The sequence below is a fragment of the Typopeltis vanoorti genome, chromosome 8 (assembly GCF_054136105.1).
Source record: "Typopeltis vanoorti isolate ZY-2024b chromosome 8, IOZ_Tvanoo_1.0, whole genome shotgun sequence".
NCBI lineage: Eukaryota > Metazoa > Arthropoda > Arachnida > Uropygi > Thelyphonidae > Typopeltis > Typopeltis vanoorti.
In genome coordinates, this window is record NC_143556.1 from 25,843,788 (window position 1) to 25,862,756 (window position 18,969).

The 18,969-nt window shown below is 33.2% G+C and overlaps 1 protein-coding gene across 6 annotated transcripts in view; it reads right to left on the reverse strand.

Moving 5' to 3' along the window:
- LOC150103864 (large proline-rich protein BAG6) overlaps positions 1 to 18,969 on the reverse strand; it is a 401,723-nt gene that overhangs the window by 183,808 nt on the left and 198,946 nt on the right. For all 6 annotated transcript variants that reach the window (XM_090396569.1, XM_090396571.1, XM_090396573.1 and 3 more), the window contains 2 exons: positions 12,791 to 13,001; positions 4,258 to 4,408 (listed from right to left, as the gene is read on the reverse strand). In XM_090396569.1, the coding sequence (XP_090252695.1) occupies positions 4,258 to 4,408; positions 12,791 to 13,001 (362 nt within the window). The remainder of the gene's footprint in view (positions 1 to 4,257; positions 4,409 to 12,790; positions 13,002 to 18,969) is intronic.

Genomic DNA, 18,969 nt, shown 5'->3' on the forward strand with positions numbered 1-18,969 from the left:
TTATTTATTAGTTAAAAACTTAAAAATGCATGATTATGACTCTACCATATCTTCGATAGTGTAGTGACAGGCAGTCACTATCGAAGTGACTGCCTGTCAATTCCGATTCAAGTTCAGATGATGAAGAAAGAGCATTTCAGACCATAACATATTGTGGTTGATATCCTATGTTTGAGCCAGACTGCTCACATTTCCTACTGATGATGCAATACTGGTGTGTTCTTGCATTCTTTTCTCTACTGAATGTCAAGAAAAAGTAAGAAAGATGACAGTCATCACATGGAACTTGTTAGATGCCAGGAAGAGTGAGAGGGGAGTGATTAGAAGATGGGAATCATAATGACAGTTTGTTCAATGGAATACACATAGCCAACAGATTATACTTATTATTAAGAATTCTAGAGACTGGTTTGGAGATGTCAGAAATGTATGGGATAGGGACTCTGTGTACTGTTTCCTTGTGATTTGAGCAGGGATTATAGGAATCAAACATATGCTGTGTAGTCTGCTCTGAAAAGCCACAGAGATTCATATATTATTTGATGTTTAAACGTTCTTGCTATAGTTGCTATGGTGTTAAGCAAATAATATGAGCACAACAAAGTTTTAATAATGTCAATCTTCTGAGAAGGATGGTGAGCAGGTTGCTGTTGAATATAGCATCCTGTGAAAGTAGGTTTTCGATACATGGAAGTAATTAGCTCACCTGACCAGCAGTAGAGTAGTATAATTTGTTTCTGTTTTGTCGTTTTCTATTTCTACAGTGAAATTAATTCATGGATGTACGTTATTTATGTGATTAACATAAATAATGATAATTAGCATGAAATAAACAAAAAATTAAATTCCAAATAGCAAGTTTAATTTTTGAGTTATCATTATTGGGATTTTGATCTAGTTCATGGTAAGCTGATCTGTAACAGAGTAAAAGAGATGTTCTCTGTTCGTAATTTGCAGTCCTTAACTATCACGGTTTTTTCCTTTGTCTGCTTTTGTAATAATGAGATGACTATTGCATCTTAAAAATGGTAAATCTTTAATTTCTGCTAAGGAAATGTTTGTTTAGAGGAGGAAGCTTTGCTTACAGTAGCACAAATGAAACTTCCAGATGAAGTTTATTGGCATCCTCACTGGAGAGAGTGGATAAATTTCATTCAATATTAAAGAGGCAATCTAAGTAAGGTATCCTCTTAGGAACTAAACAAATTCATATCCAAAGGATATGAATTTGTTATAGTTTCCTTAGTGAGAAAATTCTTATTGCTTTCAGTTAAAGGACATCCTGAGATGTTTTACTACCCAATTATCTGGAGCAGTAAGATGTGGACTTTGTTTAGCAACAAGAGTATTGAATTTGCAATTTAAACCATCACTTTGGTTTGTTAAATGATCAGCAAAGAGAACACTTTGCAACATTTAAAACTACATGGGATAGTCGAGGATCCATACTTGAGATAACATTAAACTGGAGATAAAGTGATGCAACAGATATTAATAGTGAGATCACACTTTGCAGCTCAAAGGTGATTACAGACAACTGATATACTTGGATATTATATGCACCAGGAGATTTGATTGTTTCCTTCAACTCTGTCAAGTTAGGAATAATCTTGAGATTGTGGAAGTATTACTAAAATGATTAAACCTTCACAGGAAAGAAGTAACTAAGAAGACCAGTAGAATCACTAACTTATCTGTGTTGCAAGGCAAGCTGCGAGCAAGGAAATCTCAAGATTGCAGCATTTTTTAAGAAAGGATACCCTTGCTCACAGCTTACCTTGTAACACAAATAATTTATCAATTTTATCAATTAGCCCACTCAGAATACTAATATATCATAGTTTTATAATTTTTCATGAACAGGAATCATATAAAAAAATAAAAATTTTAAAAAAATGTATATGCAGAGCTTCATATAGTACATATTCAAGTTGCAAAGCCAGCAGCCTGAAATGAAGGATGCATAGAGATTGCTTGATATTCAATTGAGCATAAAGCAAGATTGTATACACATCACTTTAATTTATAATGCCTATGTTAAAGTAAATTATATTAAACTTGAAATTAAAATAGGAGATACCAATATAGTTAGAAAAGGAAACTGAAGTCTACCTATGACAGCAATGTCAGGATTCCTAAAAATTAGCCAAATCCTTGTTTTCTGACTACAAATGCATCCAGTCAGTTTCATCTTTATGAGAGGAAAACAAACATCAAAATCATATTCCCAAAGAATGGACTCCATGCCAGAGTGGTGAAGAAATCATGCACTGATTAATCAATCAATGTCATCAAGTTAATATGCATAACATGAGATTACTGACATACAGGCCACTCCATCTATATTCATTGCTTCAACAATCATACTCATCAATAGTTTTAAGTATATGAATATTTCTAAAAGCAATTCAGATGACAATTCAAAGGCAAGTGTTTCTCTTTTCAAGAGAAGAATCAAGCATCTTAAACTGATGTTCAATGAAATCTCCATCTTCCTTTTCTGTTGTTACTTAAATTAGAAAGAGGTGCACAAATTATCAGGCACACAGAAACTAATTTTGAAAGGACAAAATGCAAGAGACTTACCTCATTTTTAATCATGACATTTCTCTGAAGGTCTGTTCAAAGTTAACTCCAGTCTTGTGTAAACTTTTTATACTTTCCTATTCAATGATATTTATCCTGTAACGTGGAATTCACCTACATCCAGTCTATTCCTAAGAATGTGACACATCTTTACCATGAACCCAACTAATACATTGCTCTCATGCTATCAACAGTAAACTTTAATACTATGTGGAGGCCTCTCCACTAATAAATGACTACCACAATGGATTACACACCACTGTCAATTAACAGCAGACTTTCTTGCTTATATCACTTGCTGTTGGAAAAATGCCAGAAAATTTAGTAGAAAGCTAGTCTAGTTGGCTGAATGGTTAGCGTATCCACTCTCCAGCCAAAAGGCTGCAGGTTCAAATCTTGCTGTGGGCATGAATGTTCGTGAATCATACATTGTGTATTAGTGGACAGATTTTTATCCTCAAACTACCATTAATACTGGGATATTTCAAGGCTCTGGATCTTCAGCAACTATCTTTCCTTCTTTATATTAATGACCTGCAGTAACTACAAATTCAATTCACACTTTTGCTCATAACAGCACAATCTGATCCTCTTTCTCATTTGACAAGCAGTACACCACACAAATCAAGTAAACTTTAGAGTATCTACTTCTACAAACCTAAATTCTGACTCCATTATTCAGTAAAATTCAAATTTGATTTTCAAAATTGACAAAACTTAGTCCTGTCTTATTTCTTATAAAAAGGACCTTTTCACTTTTACTTTTGATGTCATACAACTCTCTAGACAAGGTGCAAATTCACTTCTTGGAATAACTTTAATCACCATCTTGCTTGGCATAAACATATAAACATTTCACTTCCTCTGCAAAAACAACAACAAAAAAAAAAAAGTTTACTTTCACTCAAGGTTTACTGTTCATTAGAATCTTTACATATGAAAGCCTATTAACTATATATAAATCACAAATCCATCCTCCTACTGTTGAATATATGCTAACATTTGGGGTGGTGCTCCTAAGAGCTCAACAAAAACTTTTAACTCAGTACGGAAGAGAATGATTAGGTTGATTAACGGCCAACTCTTACAGTTTACTCCACTTCCTTTCATCAGATATTTAGTTTCTGGCTATGTGAATTTTATAGACTTCCTAGTATTTCACTGTTTATTAGTAATCAGTAATCTTCTCTAAATCTATTAAGATGTATGCATCAACACAACCCTTCAAATCCACAAAACCAATTTTTCTTTCTTTTCATCCAATATTGGTATTAACCTTTTTGAACAGCCTTTTTTCCATATTTTCTGTAGATCACAATCTATAGGTCTGCAAAATCTAATGATAAGAAGTTTATCATTAGATTTTTTTCTAATCTTTCTTCTCAACTTTCTGTATACCCACAGTATTAATGTGTTGTGAGTTGAACAAATTTCATGTGGGCTAACCATAAAAATTTCCCAGACATCTAATAAACTAAATTAACAAACATCTAGTAAACAGCTCTTATGTCACATCCATCAGTGTAAGCGTGCATACACACACATCTATCTAAACATTTTTTTAAGACAACTTTAATAGTCTTAAAAAATTTCAAAAGGAAATGCCATTAAATAAAAACATGTTTAAATCTCTATTAATATTAAAAATCTATTTATTGTTGGTAGATATACTTTGGTTCAGATCTCGTTCTTCCATTTTGACCCTGATTTTCATTGGTGCTAGCAGTGGTGGTCGTGGTTGTGGTAGTGGTAGCAGTGCTTGTTTGGGTACTTGTACTTTCATCTTGACGCTGTTCGTGTTGCTGTTCACTGGAAGGAATATCTGTAAAATTACAAATGCAATTAAAACAATCTCCTATATCAATATAATTGTCACAATGTTGAAACAAATTTCAAAAATTTTTTTTTTAGTACAAACTCTTCTGGCAAATGGACAAATCACCATTAATGTAATAGTAACTTTCTTACTAATCCATTCCCAGGAAAAACTAAAAATACATTATAATAAACTAGAGATAATAAGAGGAAACTGAAGTGAAAAACAAAAACAAAGCTTAAAAGCACTTTGTTATTTAGTGTTACAGAACCACTAAATCTGGGATAGTATTCTATTTTCAAAGAGGAAGAATTTTTGGGAGATAAAAGTATGAAAAATAAGGAATGGAATCTACCTTTTAAAAGATAAATCATTTATGGAAAAAACACTGAATACTCTCACTAAAGCTTTCAACTCTTTAGATGGTAGCTGAATTTTCATTGTGAAATCCACAGACTACTTATTAGAAGACTGAAGTGGCTTTAAAATTTCTCTGGTTAGTTTCTAGAGCATAGTTTACTGGGAACAGTACTAAATGTGTAATAGGTGTACAACCTTTCATTGTTAGGATTCACATAAAAAATTAAATATTTAAAAAATTGACGTTCATTACAACAGAAACATTTCTAAACGAGTTATATAATATTCATAAACTTAATAACCTAACACGTATAAAACCAAGAGTAATAACTTTAACGAATTAAAGGTACAAATATTTCGTACTGAAAGTAACATTACATCATCAGTGTATAACAAACAGTTAAAGGAATGGAATACAAAGTACAGAATAGTCGGTGGATTACCAATTAAATTGTTGCCACGTGCCAGAAGATTAATAAAATATTATTAAATAATTCTTTAAAAATAATTATTTCACTGATGGTTGCATAAGATAAGAATCTCCCAAACTGTTGGGAGAGAGAGAGACAGTCATTTCGATATCAAATTTGGCCGATGTAAAAGGGCTTCACAACTTTCTTTAAAAAGGCTTTCATATTTAAACCTGCACATGTGGAGAAGACAAGCTTTATCCCATTGGATATTATGTTTAGTGTCAATGCTATGTTGTGCTAGACAAGACTTATGAGGTTTCATGTATTCGATATAATACTGATGTTCCTTCATTCTTTTTTCCACAGAACGGCCAGTTTGTCCAAAGTATGATAAATCACATTCACATGGTATCTGGTAGTAAACACCAGCCAATGATAGAGGTACCAGTTTGTCTTTTGTAGAGGCAACAAATTAGAAATTTTGTTGATAGGAAAATATGTGAGAATAAGATACTTCTTCAAAATTCAGCCAATAGGTTCTGAGATGCCTGAAATATAAGGGATTCGAACTCTGCAGTCTGTTGGATTTGATTAGGGTTGTAACCATTAGATTCTATTAACTTTTTTTTATATAGTGAAAAGTTCTTGTTGTAAGCTTAATGGAGAGGAGCACACTTTATGTGCGCTATTAATTAAAGATTTGATACTGCTGATTTTTTGAGAGGAGTGATGAGCAGACTTTTGATGAATGTATCTGCCAGTAAAGGTAGGTTTTTGATAGACACTTGTTGACAAAGTACCAGAGTTTACCAGATACCATGTGAATTTAATTTATCATACTTTGGACAAACAGGTTGTTCTGTGGAAAAAAGAATGAAGGAACATCAGTATTATATTGAATACATGAAACCTCATAAGTCTGGTCTAGCACAACATAGCATTGACACTAAATAATATCCAATGGGATAAAGCTTGTCTTCTCCACAGATGCAGGTTTAAATATGAACGCCTTTTTAAAGAAAGTTGCGAAGCCTTTTTACATCGGCCAAATTTAAATCAAAATGACCGTCTCTCTCCCAAAAGTTTGGGAGATTCTTATCTTATGCAACCATCAGTGAAATAATTATTTTTAAAGAATTATTTAATAATATTTTATTAATTAATCTTCTGGCACGCAGCAACAATTTAATTGGTAATCCACCGACTATTCTGTACTTTGTATTCCATTCCTTTAACTGTTTGTTCCACACTGATGATGTACTGTTACTTTCAGTAAGAAATATTTGTACCTTTAATTCATTAAAGTTATTACTCTTGGTTTTATACATGTTAAGTTATTAAGTTTAATTATGCCACAGGTACCTCTAAAGATTAGATTCATAAACTTAATTTACTCCAGAAAATAAAATTTAACAAAATTTTTTTTAACAATGCAAGACTTTTGCTTAGGAATACCATAGTCTTTTTCTTTTTTCCCTCCTTATCCGTGGTTTCAGTTATCCAAGGTCAACCCTTGCCCAAAAATATAAAATGAAAAATTCCAGAAATAAATAATTTATAATTACATCAGCAAAATGGATATTAGATCCAACATTATTTCAAAGCTGAATGTTTCTAGAAACTATGAAAGTTTTGTAAGTTGACCTGAGAGCTTACAAGGATAGTTCTCAGCATCCCCAAGTTGCCTTAGCTATTTAGGTCATGTAGTGACTTAAGTAGCTATTTAACCACCTTAAAAAGTCACCTTAGCTATTTAAGTCACAAATGACTTAAGTAGCTAAGGCAAATCATGGTATAGCCATTACTTTTATCCAATTCTACTGTCACTTTATCATAAATGTGAATAAATTACTAAGAACTACCTTATACAAAGCCATGCTGCCCACTATAGAGTATTGCATCCGTATCCATTCACTGCTGTATTTTACTTTTAACCAACTTTTCCAATACTTTAACAACCACTCCCAATATATTAATTGGTCTGTAATTTTCTACCTCTTTCTTGAAGCTATCTTTATGCAATGGTACCATCTTACCTTCTTTCTATTCCCTTAGAAACTTGCCAGAGATGAGAATTAGATTGAACACACTATCAGAGGCAATGCCAATTTTGTTGTACATTCACGTAGTACATGGGCTGATATGCCATCCAGTCCACACTGCTGTGTTCACATTCATATCTTTTAATATGCTGAACACCACCTGTTCCTGTACCTCAACTGTTTTGTTTGCATCTCTGTAACATTTGTAACATCAGCAACTGTAAAATCGCCACCTGGATGACACACCTTATATAGCCTACTCCAGCTGTTTTTCCCACCATTTCAGATTTCTGATAGCTTTCTTCCTCAAGTATTGATATGTACTCCTGATTGCATTCCTCTTAAATATTTTCTACCACTGTTCTGTCACTTCTTGTTTCATGTAACAGTCTTTCAAAATAATTACTCCAAACATAGGATATCTTTATCTTCAGTTCTATTGTTACTTTTATCATCTCAGAATGCTGTAGTACAAATCATTTTGCCACTTAATACTTCTCTTTTACATTCTTATAAATGTCTTACCATAGCTTCTGCTTAGCTGTTTTTACACATTGCTTTGCTTTTTACATCCTTCTCCGTATTCTCTCAGAAAATGTTCTGATTTGCTTTCTTCTTTTCTGAGACTGCCTAACTTTTTAGAGTCCACGAGGGAGTTCTGATTTTTCTATCCTTACAACACAACTTTACCACATACTCCCCTGGTGGAATAATGTTTTACCAATGAGCCTCTAAGGTTTGATTATTTTCAAACTTTTTTTTAATTAATTTTTGTATATCTGAGTCTACAGTTCTCTGAAAGCAGCAACTTTGATTCTCTTTAAACTTTCTTACATTTGCATTATGATATTTGATTTTATCCTGCTCAAAACTAAATAAATAGAATCACTTCCTATTTCAAATCCCCTGTATAATCCTTTCCTGAACCACTGTGAAGATATCACTATCAACAGTAACATAATCAATGAGCCTTTTCTTATTTTTCGCATCTTCTATGTGAAATTGTGTACATCTTTATGTTGGAAAATGGGATTAGTAAGGACTAGGCCAATCCTGAAGAGAAATCCAACAAGTGCTTAATATTTTTATTAGCTCTTTTCTCCAAATTTTCCCAAAACATTTCTGTATGTCTGGTATTCATTTCTCACTCTACTGTTAAGATCTGTAATAAAAATCAACTTTGCTTTTTTCATTATGTCAGCTGCAGACTCTAATGTAGTGATTGGCAACCATTTCACTAAAAAGGGCACCCCAAATGGCTGGCTTATGACAAAGGGCACTTTACCTTAATTTTGCTGGAGGGGAAGTTGCAAGCATAAAGTACATTCAATACATATTTATATAAAGTACATATTTATTTTAAATGAATTTATTAATACAAAATTCCTTGCAATCTCAAATTTAATTCATTAAATTTTCCTATTAAATTAATAAGAAATCCAAGGACAAGTAACCATGTTTTATCTTCTAACTGTAAGCAAGATTCATTCCTCGACATTAGAAACTCCTTCACTTGAGGTACTAAATTTAAAAACCTCTTGGGTATTTTTCTTCTACTAAGCCATCACGCTTCTGTATAAGTAAGAAGATAGTCATATTTCATATCCTCTTCTTGTAAAAGTAATTTAAATAATTGGTTTTGCATTGATGCAGCTCTTATTAAATTTATAATTTTCATCACTGCTTGTATTACATGTTGAAAAGGTATTACTTTTACACATAATGTTTCCTCGTGGATGATGCAATGATATGATGTAAATTTTGGGAATGAATGGTCATGTTTATATAACGCAATAAATTCATGTTTTTTTCCTTTCATTCCGGAGCCCCATTGGTTGTCATTGCAGTCAACTCTTGCATAACAAGCATACACATTTTCACTTAAAATAAATAAAACCAAATTGTTCTTGCCACTCGGTGTTAAAGTTATAAATCTTTTTCTTTATATTATCCATCATGGGTTGTAAAAAATATAATATAAATAGATAAAATTATTAGAAACATATTAAATAAACAACTGATTGTCACTTTGTCGCCCCTAGAAAAGAATTCAGGCTATTAGACTAGCGTGTAACCCATTACTAGTGATGTGAGGTTCGCATGCACACTAAAAAATTTTAAGGTTGTTTGATGCTTCAATATCTGGGACAGTGGCAGGCACTTTAAAAATACTTCGTGGGCACTTGAGTGCCTGCGAGCTCCGTGTTGCCGATCCCTGCTCTAATGACTTAAAATATTCCTCAATTTCTTCCTTAGAAGCACTTTCTGTGGGAACATGGTATAAATAAGTATCAATATCTAATTTTCCATTTTGTTTGTCCCAATCACTGCTTGATACTGCCTGCAATTCAAGATCCTCATGATAAGTGTTCAATACTACATCCATTCCTTCCTTTACTCCTGATTATTATTGTGTGAATATACCATCTCACTTTTTTTTCTTTTGCCTTCTTTGTTTCAGCAACACCAATTAGGTCAACCTGGTACTTCCCTAGTTATCCTGTTAGTTTGACTTCTTTTCTGGTGATGTCTCAGCCTGAATCTCTTTTTACTGCACCGTTCACAAAAATTCGAATCTAGCGGGAATCGCAGAAGGAAAATAAATACTTCAGCCTGATTGTATGAAAGGACTGCTAACTAACTTTGAATTGATCGTGCTGTTTCATATAGACTTATCTAAGGATAGAGTGGCGCAATATAATAGAAATTTCACTACCCTTGGATTAGTGATCAATTTACAATTAGTTGTGTTTTATTATATGAAAGTGACTAGTAACAAGATGGCGGATTAGAACACAACATGAAAATAGAACGTCACAACAACGTAAAGCAATACTTAGTCTTTATTTGAATTGTAAGTTTCTCTCTCTGTGTTCACTGGGCATCTACAGATGCCGTATGGTCACTCCGATGCTCGATGATGTTCCACACTAGGCCTCGCCATGTAGTCCTGTTGTTTTGCCTTTCTGGCAGCCTCAACTCTCTGAAGATCAGTCACTCCACACACGCCATCCATCCATCTCATTGATGGTCTACCCCTGCCTCTTGTTCCAGGAACTTTACCTTCTATTACTGTTTTGAGAAGTCCTCCTTCCATCCTTTCTATGTGTCCAAAATATTTTAACTTTCTTCTGTCAATATCCTTAAGGACCCTTAAAGTTCTACTAATCTTTTCTAACACACATTCATTTGTACGCCTTTCAGTGTATGATATCCTCAACAGCCTTCTGTAACACCACATCTCAAAAGCAGATATCCATTTCTTATCTGACTTCTTTAGGTTCCAAATCTTGCATCCATAAGTCTCTGTTGGAAAAACAACTGCATCCAAAATCCTCAACTTTGTTCCCATGGAGATAGATCCATCCTTCCAGATTTTAGACAGGTCTCTGACTGTTGTTTTAGCCATTCCTAATCTTTTTCTGACATCTTCTGAACAGCAATTCTTCACATTAATAATGAATCCCAGGTAACTCAAACTTGCTGACTTCCTCAATTCTTTCTCCATTAAGATATTTGTTTCTCAAGAGCTTCTCGGTTTGTTTTTCCTTTGAGAACCATGATCTTTGTCTTGTTAGAATTGAGTTGACGTCCTCTGTTATTACTGATCTTGTTAATTTTGTCAAGAATTAGTCCTAGTTCTTCCATGTCATTACAAGGGAGTACTGTATCATCAGCATACCTCAGATTACTGATCAATCTACTGCTAAAGGCATTTTGTTTATTATTATCTTGAAAAGGGTAAAATAATAACTGAAGAATATTATTCCAATCTTTTAACCAGACTACACAAAAAAATTCAATTGCAAGTGAAAAAAGATCCAGTTTGCAGAAGAAAAAATCATCTTTCATCAGGACAATGCACCTGCCCACAAAGGTGTTTTGACAATTGGAAAATTAAGGGATCTGCACTATGAATTGTTGGAACATCCACCCTATTTCCCAGATTTGGCTCTCTCTGACTTCTATCTCTTCCCAAAACTAAAACTCTTCCTTGCTGGTTAGCGTATTTCTTCAAATCAAGAGGTGATTGCAGATCTTACCGAGAACCACTACAGGGATTGGATAATGGCGCTGGAGCATCGCTGGAATAAATGTATTAGTCTTAAGGGAAATATTGAAAAATAAAAATAACTTTGAAATTATAAATTTCAAAGACTGAGAACACCCTCGTACAGCTGCATATGATGCTGAATATGTTCAAAGCAATTCTGTAGATCATTTTCTGAAAGGCTGTTGAGGATCTCCATCATTTTTGCTTTCACATCAATCACCAAAAAATGGGGTTTTTTTTTGAGCACTGACTTGATCTTTGGGAAGAGGTAGAAGTTGCAGGAAGCCAGGTCTGACAAATAGGGTGGGTACTCAAGCACAGTGATGTTGTGATTAGCTAAAAACTGCTTCACAGACAAAGCGTTGTGGGCTGGCACGTTGCAAAATCCAACCATTTCTCCACAATTCTGGTCATTTTTTTCTCGCGTGTTTGCACAATTTTGTCAAGACTTCAAGGTAATACTGCTGATTTACCATTCTGCCATTACAATACCCTGGATATCAAAGAAAACAATCAACATGGCCTTGAACTTCAAATGACTCGTGTATGTTTTTTTTTTTTTTTTTGGTCTTGGAGATGTTGCTGACTTCCACTGCATTGATTGTCGCTTGGTTTCCAGTTTCATCACAAGTGAAAAATCTGGTTCATCCTTAATGCATTGCGAAAGGTCCAAACACAGTTTCTTGCGATGTTCTTTTTGTTCATCTGACAACATTTTTACATAAAGCTTTTTCATGTTCAATTCTTCTGTTAAAATGCATTGAACACTTTCCTTGTCCAAATGAACTTTCTCAGCTGCGGCTCGAACACCCAGCTTTCTGTCTTTTTGAATCACATCTTGCACTTTTTTTAATGTTGCCATTGGTAACTGTTGTGAGCAGGTGGCCAGAGCAATTATCATTTTTCAAGCTTTCTCTGCCTTCAAAAATAGTTTGTGCCATTCAAAAATGCATTCACAAGATATTCACTTTTCACCATAAGTCTCAGTCAATAACTGAAAAGTTTCCGTCATGGATTTCTTCAGTTTCACAAGAAACTTGATGTTAACTCGCTGTTCACTCATGCATTCCAACCTTTTCCGACAAAGGGTAAGAAAACTTCTATATTTGACCATGCATCCACTTGTACTGAGTAAAGCGATGGAGTTGAGCCTTGTCTCATGGTGACAGGTTAGAACATGCTCTATAACAATCTCTGTCTCTTCACCTCCCACTCTCCATTCCCAAGTTATAGGGTTGGTCTCGTTTTTTTGTGTCCTTTTTTGTGACCTCGCAATTTCAAAAAGGTCCAAAGAAACACTTTGGAATGCATACAAATCTTGAACATAACATATCAATTTGACTATGAAAGCTCCTAATCCAAGCCAGCATTTATAGTTACTCTAATGGCTGCTGCTCTTGACACTGCTGTGTTTTTTGCACACTTTTATACCTATCTACCTTTGAAACTAGCTGACATCATTCAGAACCATTTCTATATACTAAATACTATATAATAAAAATACAAAATGAGTACTTACTGTCAGATGAAATATTTCGTGCTGTCATCGTAACTGAAGGAAAAACAGCAGACCCACCTGCAGCTGCCCAAGCTGCAGCTGCTGCTGCACTTGCAGCAGCTGCTACAGCAGCACGAGCTGCACGAGCCAGTCCTTCTCCAAATCTTGTGTTTGTTGAACCAGTTGATCCAGCTGTTGTTGTTGTAGTGGTAGAAGTTGGCATTTCAGGAAACTGCAGAGAGAATTTCAATATATTTAATTATATGATGCTTTGATATATATTAGAGGTCAACAATTAAAAATGTCATGTTAAATACTGTAAAAGCAATTCTACACACTAAATACTGCATAATAAAAATAGGAATTAGTACTTGCTATCAGAAGAAATATTTTGTATTAGCTTCTTATTACATGGCCCATTAAGTAATTTTACAACTTCTTTGCTAGTGATGGCAGCAAAGAAAGATGTCAGAAATAAAAATAAGGAATTCTTCCTTCCACCAACCACTCATGCCTCATCTCTGCAGCCTCGATACTTTCAAACGTTGGGTTCTTTGAATGATTTCTTTTCAGAAGCAAAGTGATGCAGGAGTCTTTGCTGGCTCTCAAACTGGCTTTCATCTAGAATTTTCTAATAAAATATAAGTATTTCAACTATTTTTTATATTATTTTCAAAAAAAAAAAAAAAACAGCAACAAACATAACAGAATTTGTTCTTATCCAAATAGAAGTTTTATCAAGTTATGCATTAATTAGCAGTAGATCCACAGAGTTCTAAAAAAAATGCACAACATATGCCTGATCTATTAATAAAAGCTTTGCAACATCAAAGAGTCTTATCCAATGTTAAACTATAGCTGGTTTGTAACTTATCAAATCCACATACTGTATATTTACTCTGAAAACACTGTGCAGTCTGTCAAGCATTAGGTTTTCCAAGCTATTCCTTGTATACTTTTAACCATTCATTCTCATGATAACTGCTTTTATGCATTGCTCTGATAAAGAGTCAGAGCATTAACTAAAACCAAGGACAAATTTTGACTTTCTGTAACTCTGGTTACAAGCTGATTACCAGTCAGTCACTTTTATTGAGTCCCAAATATGAACCATTCATATTTGGGACTCAATAAAAATTCTCACTTTTCTCAATGAAATTTGGAATAACTTTCTTATGTTTGATTAAGGTCCCTGAAAATTTCAGTCTAATTTTTTTAATATCATCCCTCCCCCCCCACACACACAAGAGTTGGAGGTTATAATCATTTGGAAAAATGGTATGGAGAGGACTGTTTCAAAGGACAGAAGTATATGGAATAAAATAAGAGGATGAGAAGTTGGTTCAGTGAATTTGGAGCTGAATCGTATATGGATGTTAACCAGCAACTGTCTGTGTTTCTACATGATTCGAGGAAAGTGGAGGAATAGTGGCAGACAGTTCAGCAAAGCAGCAGCCATGCAGAATGAGGGATGATGACTTTATGCATAAAGCTTCTGTAGTTCTGTAATTGGAGGGATTCAGTGAGAGTAGGGTCAACTATTAAGCAAACAGATCTTCTGGATACAACCTAGCATTCTGAAGGATGTTTTGGGTATACTATTCCAGATATGAGAACAATATTCTAATGTTGGGTGGCCAAGGTATTTGTAAAGTGTTAAAAGTTGAGCAGAAGAAAAGCAATGTTTAGAACTAAAAAAGAATGCCAAAATTTTTGGAGGATGAAGAGGCCATGGCCATGATGTGCTTATGTGCTTACCAGAATGGGTGAGATATGAAGATCAGCCCAAGAAGATAAAACTAATATTGGTGGATGAGCAGAGGAGCAGTATCAAAAATGAGGGAGAGCAGGACATGGTCTTTCTTCTAGGAAATAAGGCAAGATTTTATTTTGGTAACATTAAAATTTACTAAATTATTTTCACCTCTCTTGAATCATCTAAATATTACAAAGTTTTGTAATGATTTTTGATGCAGAATTTGATTCAAAATTTAATGCACAGGAATAGTGTGTACATCAGCAGTTATGAAAAGGATTGATGTTAGAAGATCACTGATGTATAGGAGAAAGTGTAGGAAACTTTCATCAATGCCAGAGTATCCCAAGTATTGTTCAAAATACAATTATTTCATTGATTTTGAACAAAAATGATTTGCAAGATGTTTTGTACACTGTATTAACATAAGAAAATAAAAAGACAAAAGATGTGAAAAAAAAATGGTATTCCCCATTTAACATGGAAATAAACATCTCATGTTTAACATATGTATTTTTTTGAGATTTTATTATTATAGTACAATGCAACCATAGACAAGTTTTTGATAATCATCAACATTATCCACTAAACAATTATTCAAAAATTCAAGAATGCAGCAGTATTATAACCCCCCCCCCAACACACACACATAGACAAGATACATTTTAACATACTTTGTGCTCTTTAAAAAAACAATACAAAAAAATTGCACCTGAGTGCAACATGATGAAGCTCCTGATATGTACTACTGAAGGATGTACAAGATACTATGATAGATACTACCTACGTGAAAAAGCTTACATTATTACCAACTTCCTATCAACAATTTTCCTAAAAAGTAGTGATATCTGTCAGGACTAGTATTATCAGATTTTATATTTTGGTCTTCTAAGGCATTTATATCTGAATCAATCCAATTAGATCTTGGTCTTCCTCGCCATCCTGTCATCAAACATCTGTATTGCTAACCCTCTCAAATCCTGTAGATGGTACCAGATTTATTCAAGGATAAGCATTATCTGCATAATGTAAAGAGCTGAGAGTAACATGTACTCTTTTGATATTCAGTTTAATTCCACTTTCCTTCATAATGCGACCCACATGTATGTATATATGTGTGTGTGTCTTGCGTAACTCCCAACCACAAAAACGTAAACCAATAGTACATTAGTACCATGTGTGGCCTAAGGATTTTTTTCCCTATTTTTTTATCCTTTTTTTTTTTTTTTTGTATTTTTATAAAGTCCAAAAACCCTGTTCTTGAGACCAAACATGGAACTTTTTCAAAGCACTTCAGGTGTCCAATAAGCTGAAAGATAGTCTCACACCAGGTGATGAATCTTCTTGGGCTGATCTTCGCATCTCACCCATTCTGGCATAAGCACATCATGGCCATGGCCTCTACATCCTCCAAAAACTTTGGCATTCTTTTTTTTTTTTTTTATTTCTAAACATTGCTTTTCTTCTGCTCAACTTTTAACACTTTACAAATACCTTGGCCACCCAACATTAGAATATTGTTCTCATATCTGGGATAGTATACCCAAAACATCCTTCAGAATGCTAGGTTGTATCCAGAAGATCTGTATGCTTAATAGTTGACCCTACTTTCACTGAAATTATGAATAACAGTGGAAATAGTGAGCACCCTCGTCTCACACCTGATTTAATCAAACCATCTTTTTGTACCTCCTACAATTCTAACTTCTTACTTACCATGTAAACAGTAATGTTTTAAACAGGTTTATCTTGGCAATTTATATGCCTTTTCCAGATCTACAAAACTTAAATACAGATCCTTCTTATATTCCCATGATTTTCTGGCTATTTGCCTTAAAGGGAAAATCTGAAACTAACAAAACTGATATCAAATCTCATAAAAAAAAATTAAAAAAAAAAAAAACATTCACAGATCAATGTTTTAAGTCTTCCACTGAAAGTTTGATTTTTGTTTTCTCTCTTCCAATTTTTTCTTGAATCAATCATAATAACATTTATAATGTTTGTATATTTGAGTGTATAGTTCAACTCTAAAAACTGCTCGACTTTCATTTCTTTTAAAAATTTTGCGGTAGACATTTTCCTTTTCAATACGATATTCAGTTTTTTTCCTGCTCACTTCCTGTTTTAAATTTATTATATACTCATGTCCTGAACCAACATGAAGATATTGCTATCAAAAACATTGTCAGTGATGTTTTTCTTATTTCTTGTGTTGTCTTCTCTTTGTGAATTTTTGCACTTCATGTTAGAAGATGGTAATTGGATTGATGCAGATACAAGTGCCTTAGAAGACAAAAATATAAAATCTAGTAATACTAGAGTCCTGACAGAACATGTTTCAATTATAAAATTATATAAAGCCTTTCGGCTTATTATGTTTCAATTATGTTTAAATTAATTATGTTTATGATTTAAGTTGAAAGTCTGTTGAAGGGGGTTCTTAATTATTAGTGTAAATTATATCTTCTTGGAAATGTTTAGAGTCGGTAGTTGCAAACTTCCCAACTTATCTTCAATAAAAATGAATGAAATGAAAATAAGCAAATAAAAATCAAAAGAATCCTCAAGTTATCTTTTCAACTCTCCTGTGATGATAGCTTTCAGACTATGTAAATAGTATTTTTACATAGTCTGAAATGTAAATTACAATATTATACTATAGAGTAGGTTTACAACATTTCATGGTGGGATGCACATAAAAATAAATAGAAAACTTCCATAAATTTTATTACAAGAAGAAATTTTGGTCAAGTTTCTCATGCAATTGTAATGCAAATATACATTAAAAAAAAAAAAAAGAGCAGAACAAAAAACTAGAAGGTACATAGCATCTCATTACAAATATTACGTATGTTACAAGCAAAGCACTCGATGCTTGCATAGAGTTATTTCCCTAAAGTGGAAAGTTTGAAGTCATTCTTACTTAAATTAGGCTGATGAATCTGAGCTTCACAAATCTTTATATAATCTTTCTAATAAATATGGCCTTATGCTGAACTGTAGTCTTTTTCCAATAGGCTCCATTCTTGGAACCTAATGTAATTTTGGTGCTCTTCTTATGTGTATCATCATGGATCACATCTGCCAAATATGAAAAGCAAGATAAAGAAACCCAACACACTGGATGAAAAAGATTGGCCAGAGTACAAAAATGAAACTTGCAAACGGGTTGAAGGAGATTTGCAGGTTTACAGCATATAAGTTGTTTATATTAATGAAATCCAAGTTAAAACTATTAAAGAGGGAAGCAGATTTAATATGTAATAGTTCCTGTTAAGTTATAAATATAATAAATAAATAGTTTATAAATAGTTATAAAAATGCTTCAGAAGTACAATATGTAAAAGATTAACTAATATTCTTCTCATAGATATATTAGAATTATTTCAGAAAGATTTTCCTACTGATGTGAAATAAATAAATAAACAAACCAAAACCACATGTTTAAAGACTGCTTGGTGCAGTATACTTTTCTGTCAATTCCCACCTGGCAAATAGCAAGAGATACCCGAGACTGAGATTTTTCTCAAATTTTTATTATATAAAAAATAATGTTGGTGGTGATGGATGGCAGATGGCATTGATGTTGTAGTGTTGTTGTGTGTAGCAGAGCAGATTAGAGCACCCTCCCAGAATGAGTCCTTGGAGGTTTCAAATAATAATAATTCTGCCTTCTTCCTGAATGAAGCTTATGACATATTGAGCACAATATATATATTAGTAATAAATTCTATTTAGTTTTCTCTTACATGTGTGAAGTTGCAATTTAAAACATACTAAGGGCAGCTCTGGATAAAGCCTGGCATCATCAAACACATATACATAATACTTTGGAATAGCTTATTCATAGTTTCTGTTAATTTCAATGTGCACAGCAAGAACTGGGATATGCTCTTGAAGATCAATATGGACATAAAGTATCAAGAATAGTAATAATTTAATCTTAATCTCCACCACACTACTATAGGTCCACCTGCCCTTTAATCATGATGTGCAAAATTTATTTATTTTTTTATTTATTTTTGTTTTTAAATAGCTTCTACCAATGAACAGAAGAATGATGATTATGCCTCTGTTGACTAAGTCCAATGGAAACATTTAGCCTTTAGAGATAAGACAGCTTTTGATATAATATATATAAAAAATTATGGAGTATAATGAATAAACAAGCATATCCAATACATTAAGTACAAGCTATACATAGTTTATGTAAGAATACAAAAATCTAGTTATAATCAATTAATAAATTAACAGAACAGATTATTAGGCAAGATATAAGACAGATGTCACCTCTCTTCAATATAAACTGATCAAATTATAAAAATATGGAAAATAACAAAGTATACTGTTAACAAGAACTGCTCTTACTACAATGGTATATGCAGATAGATTAGAAGATATAAAGATGATCTTCAAAAATCAGCTTGAATTATTCATCAAT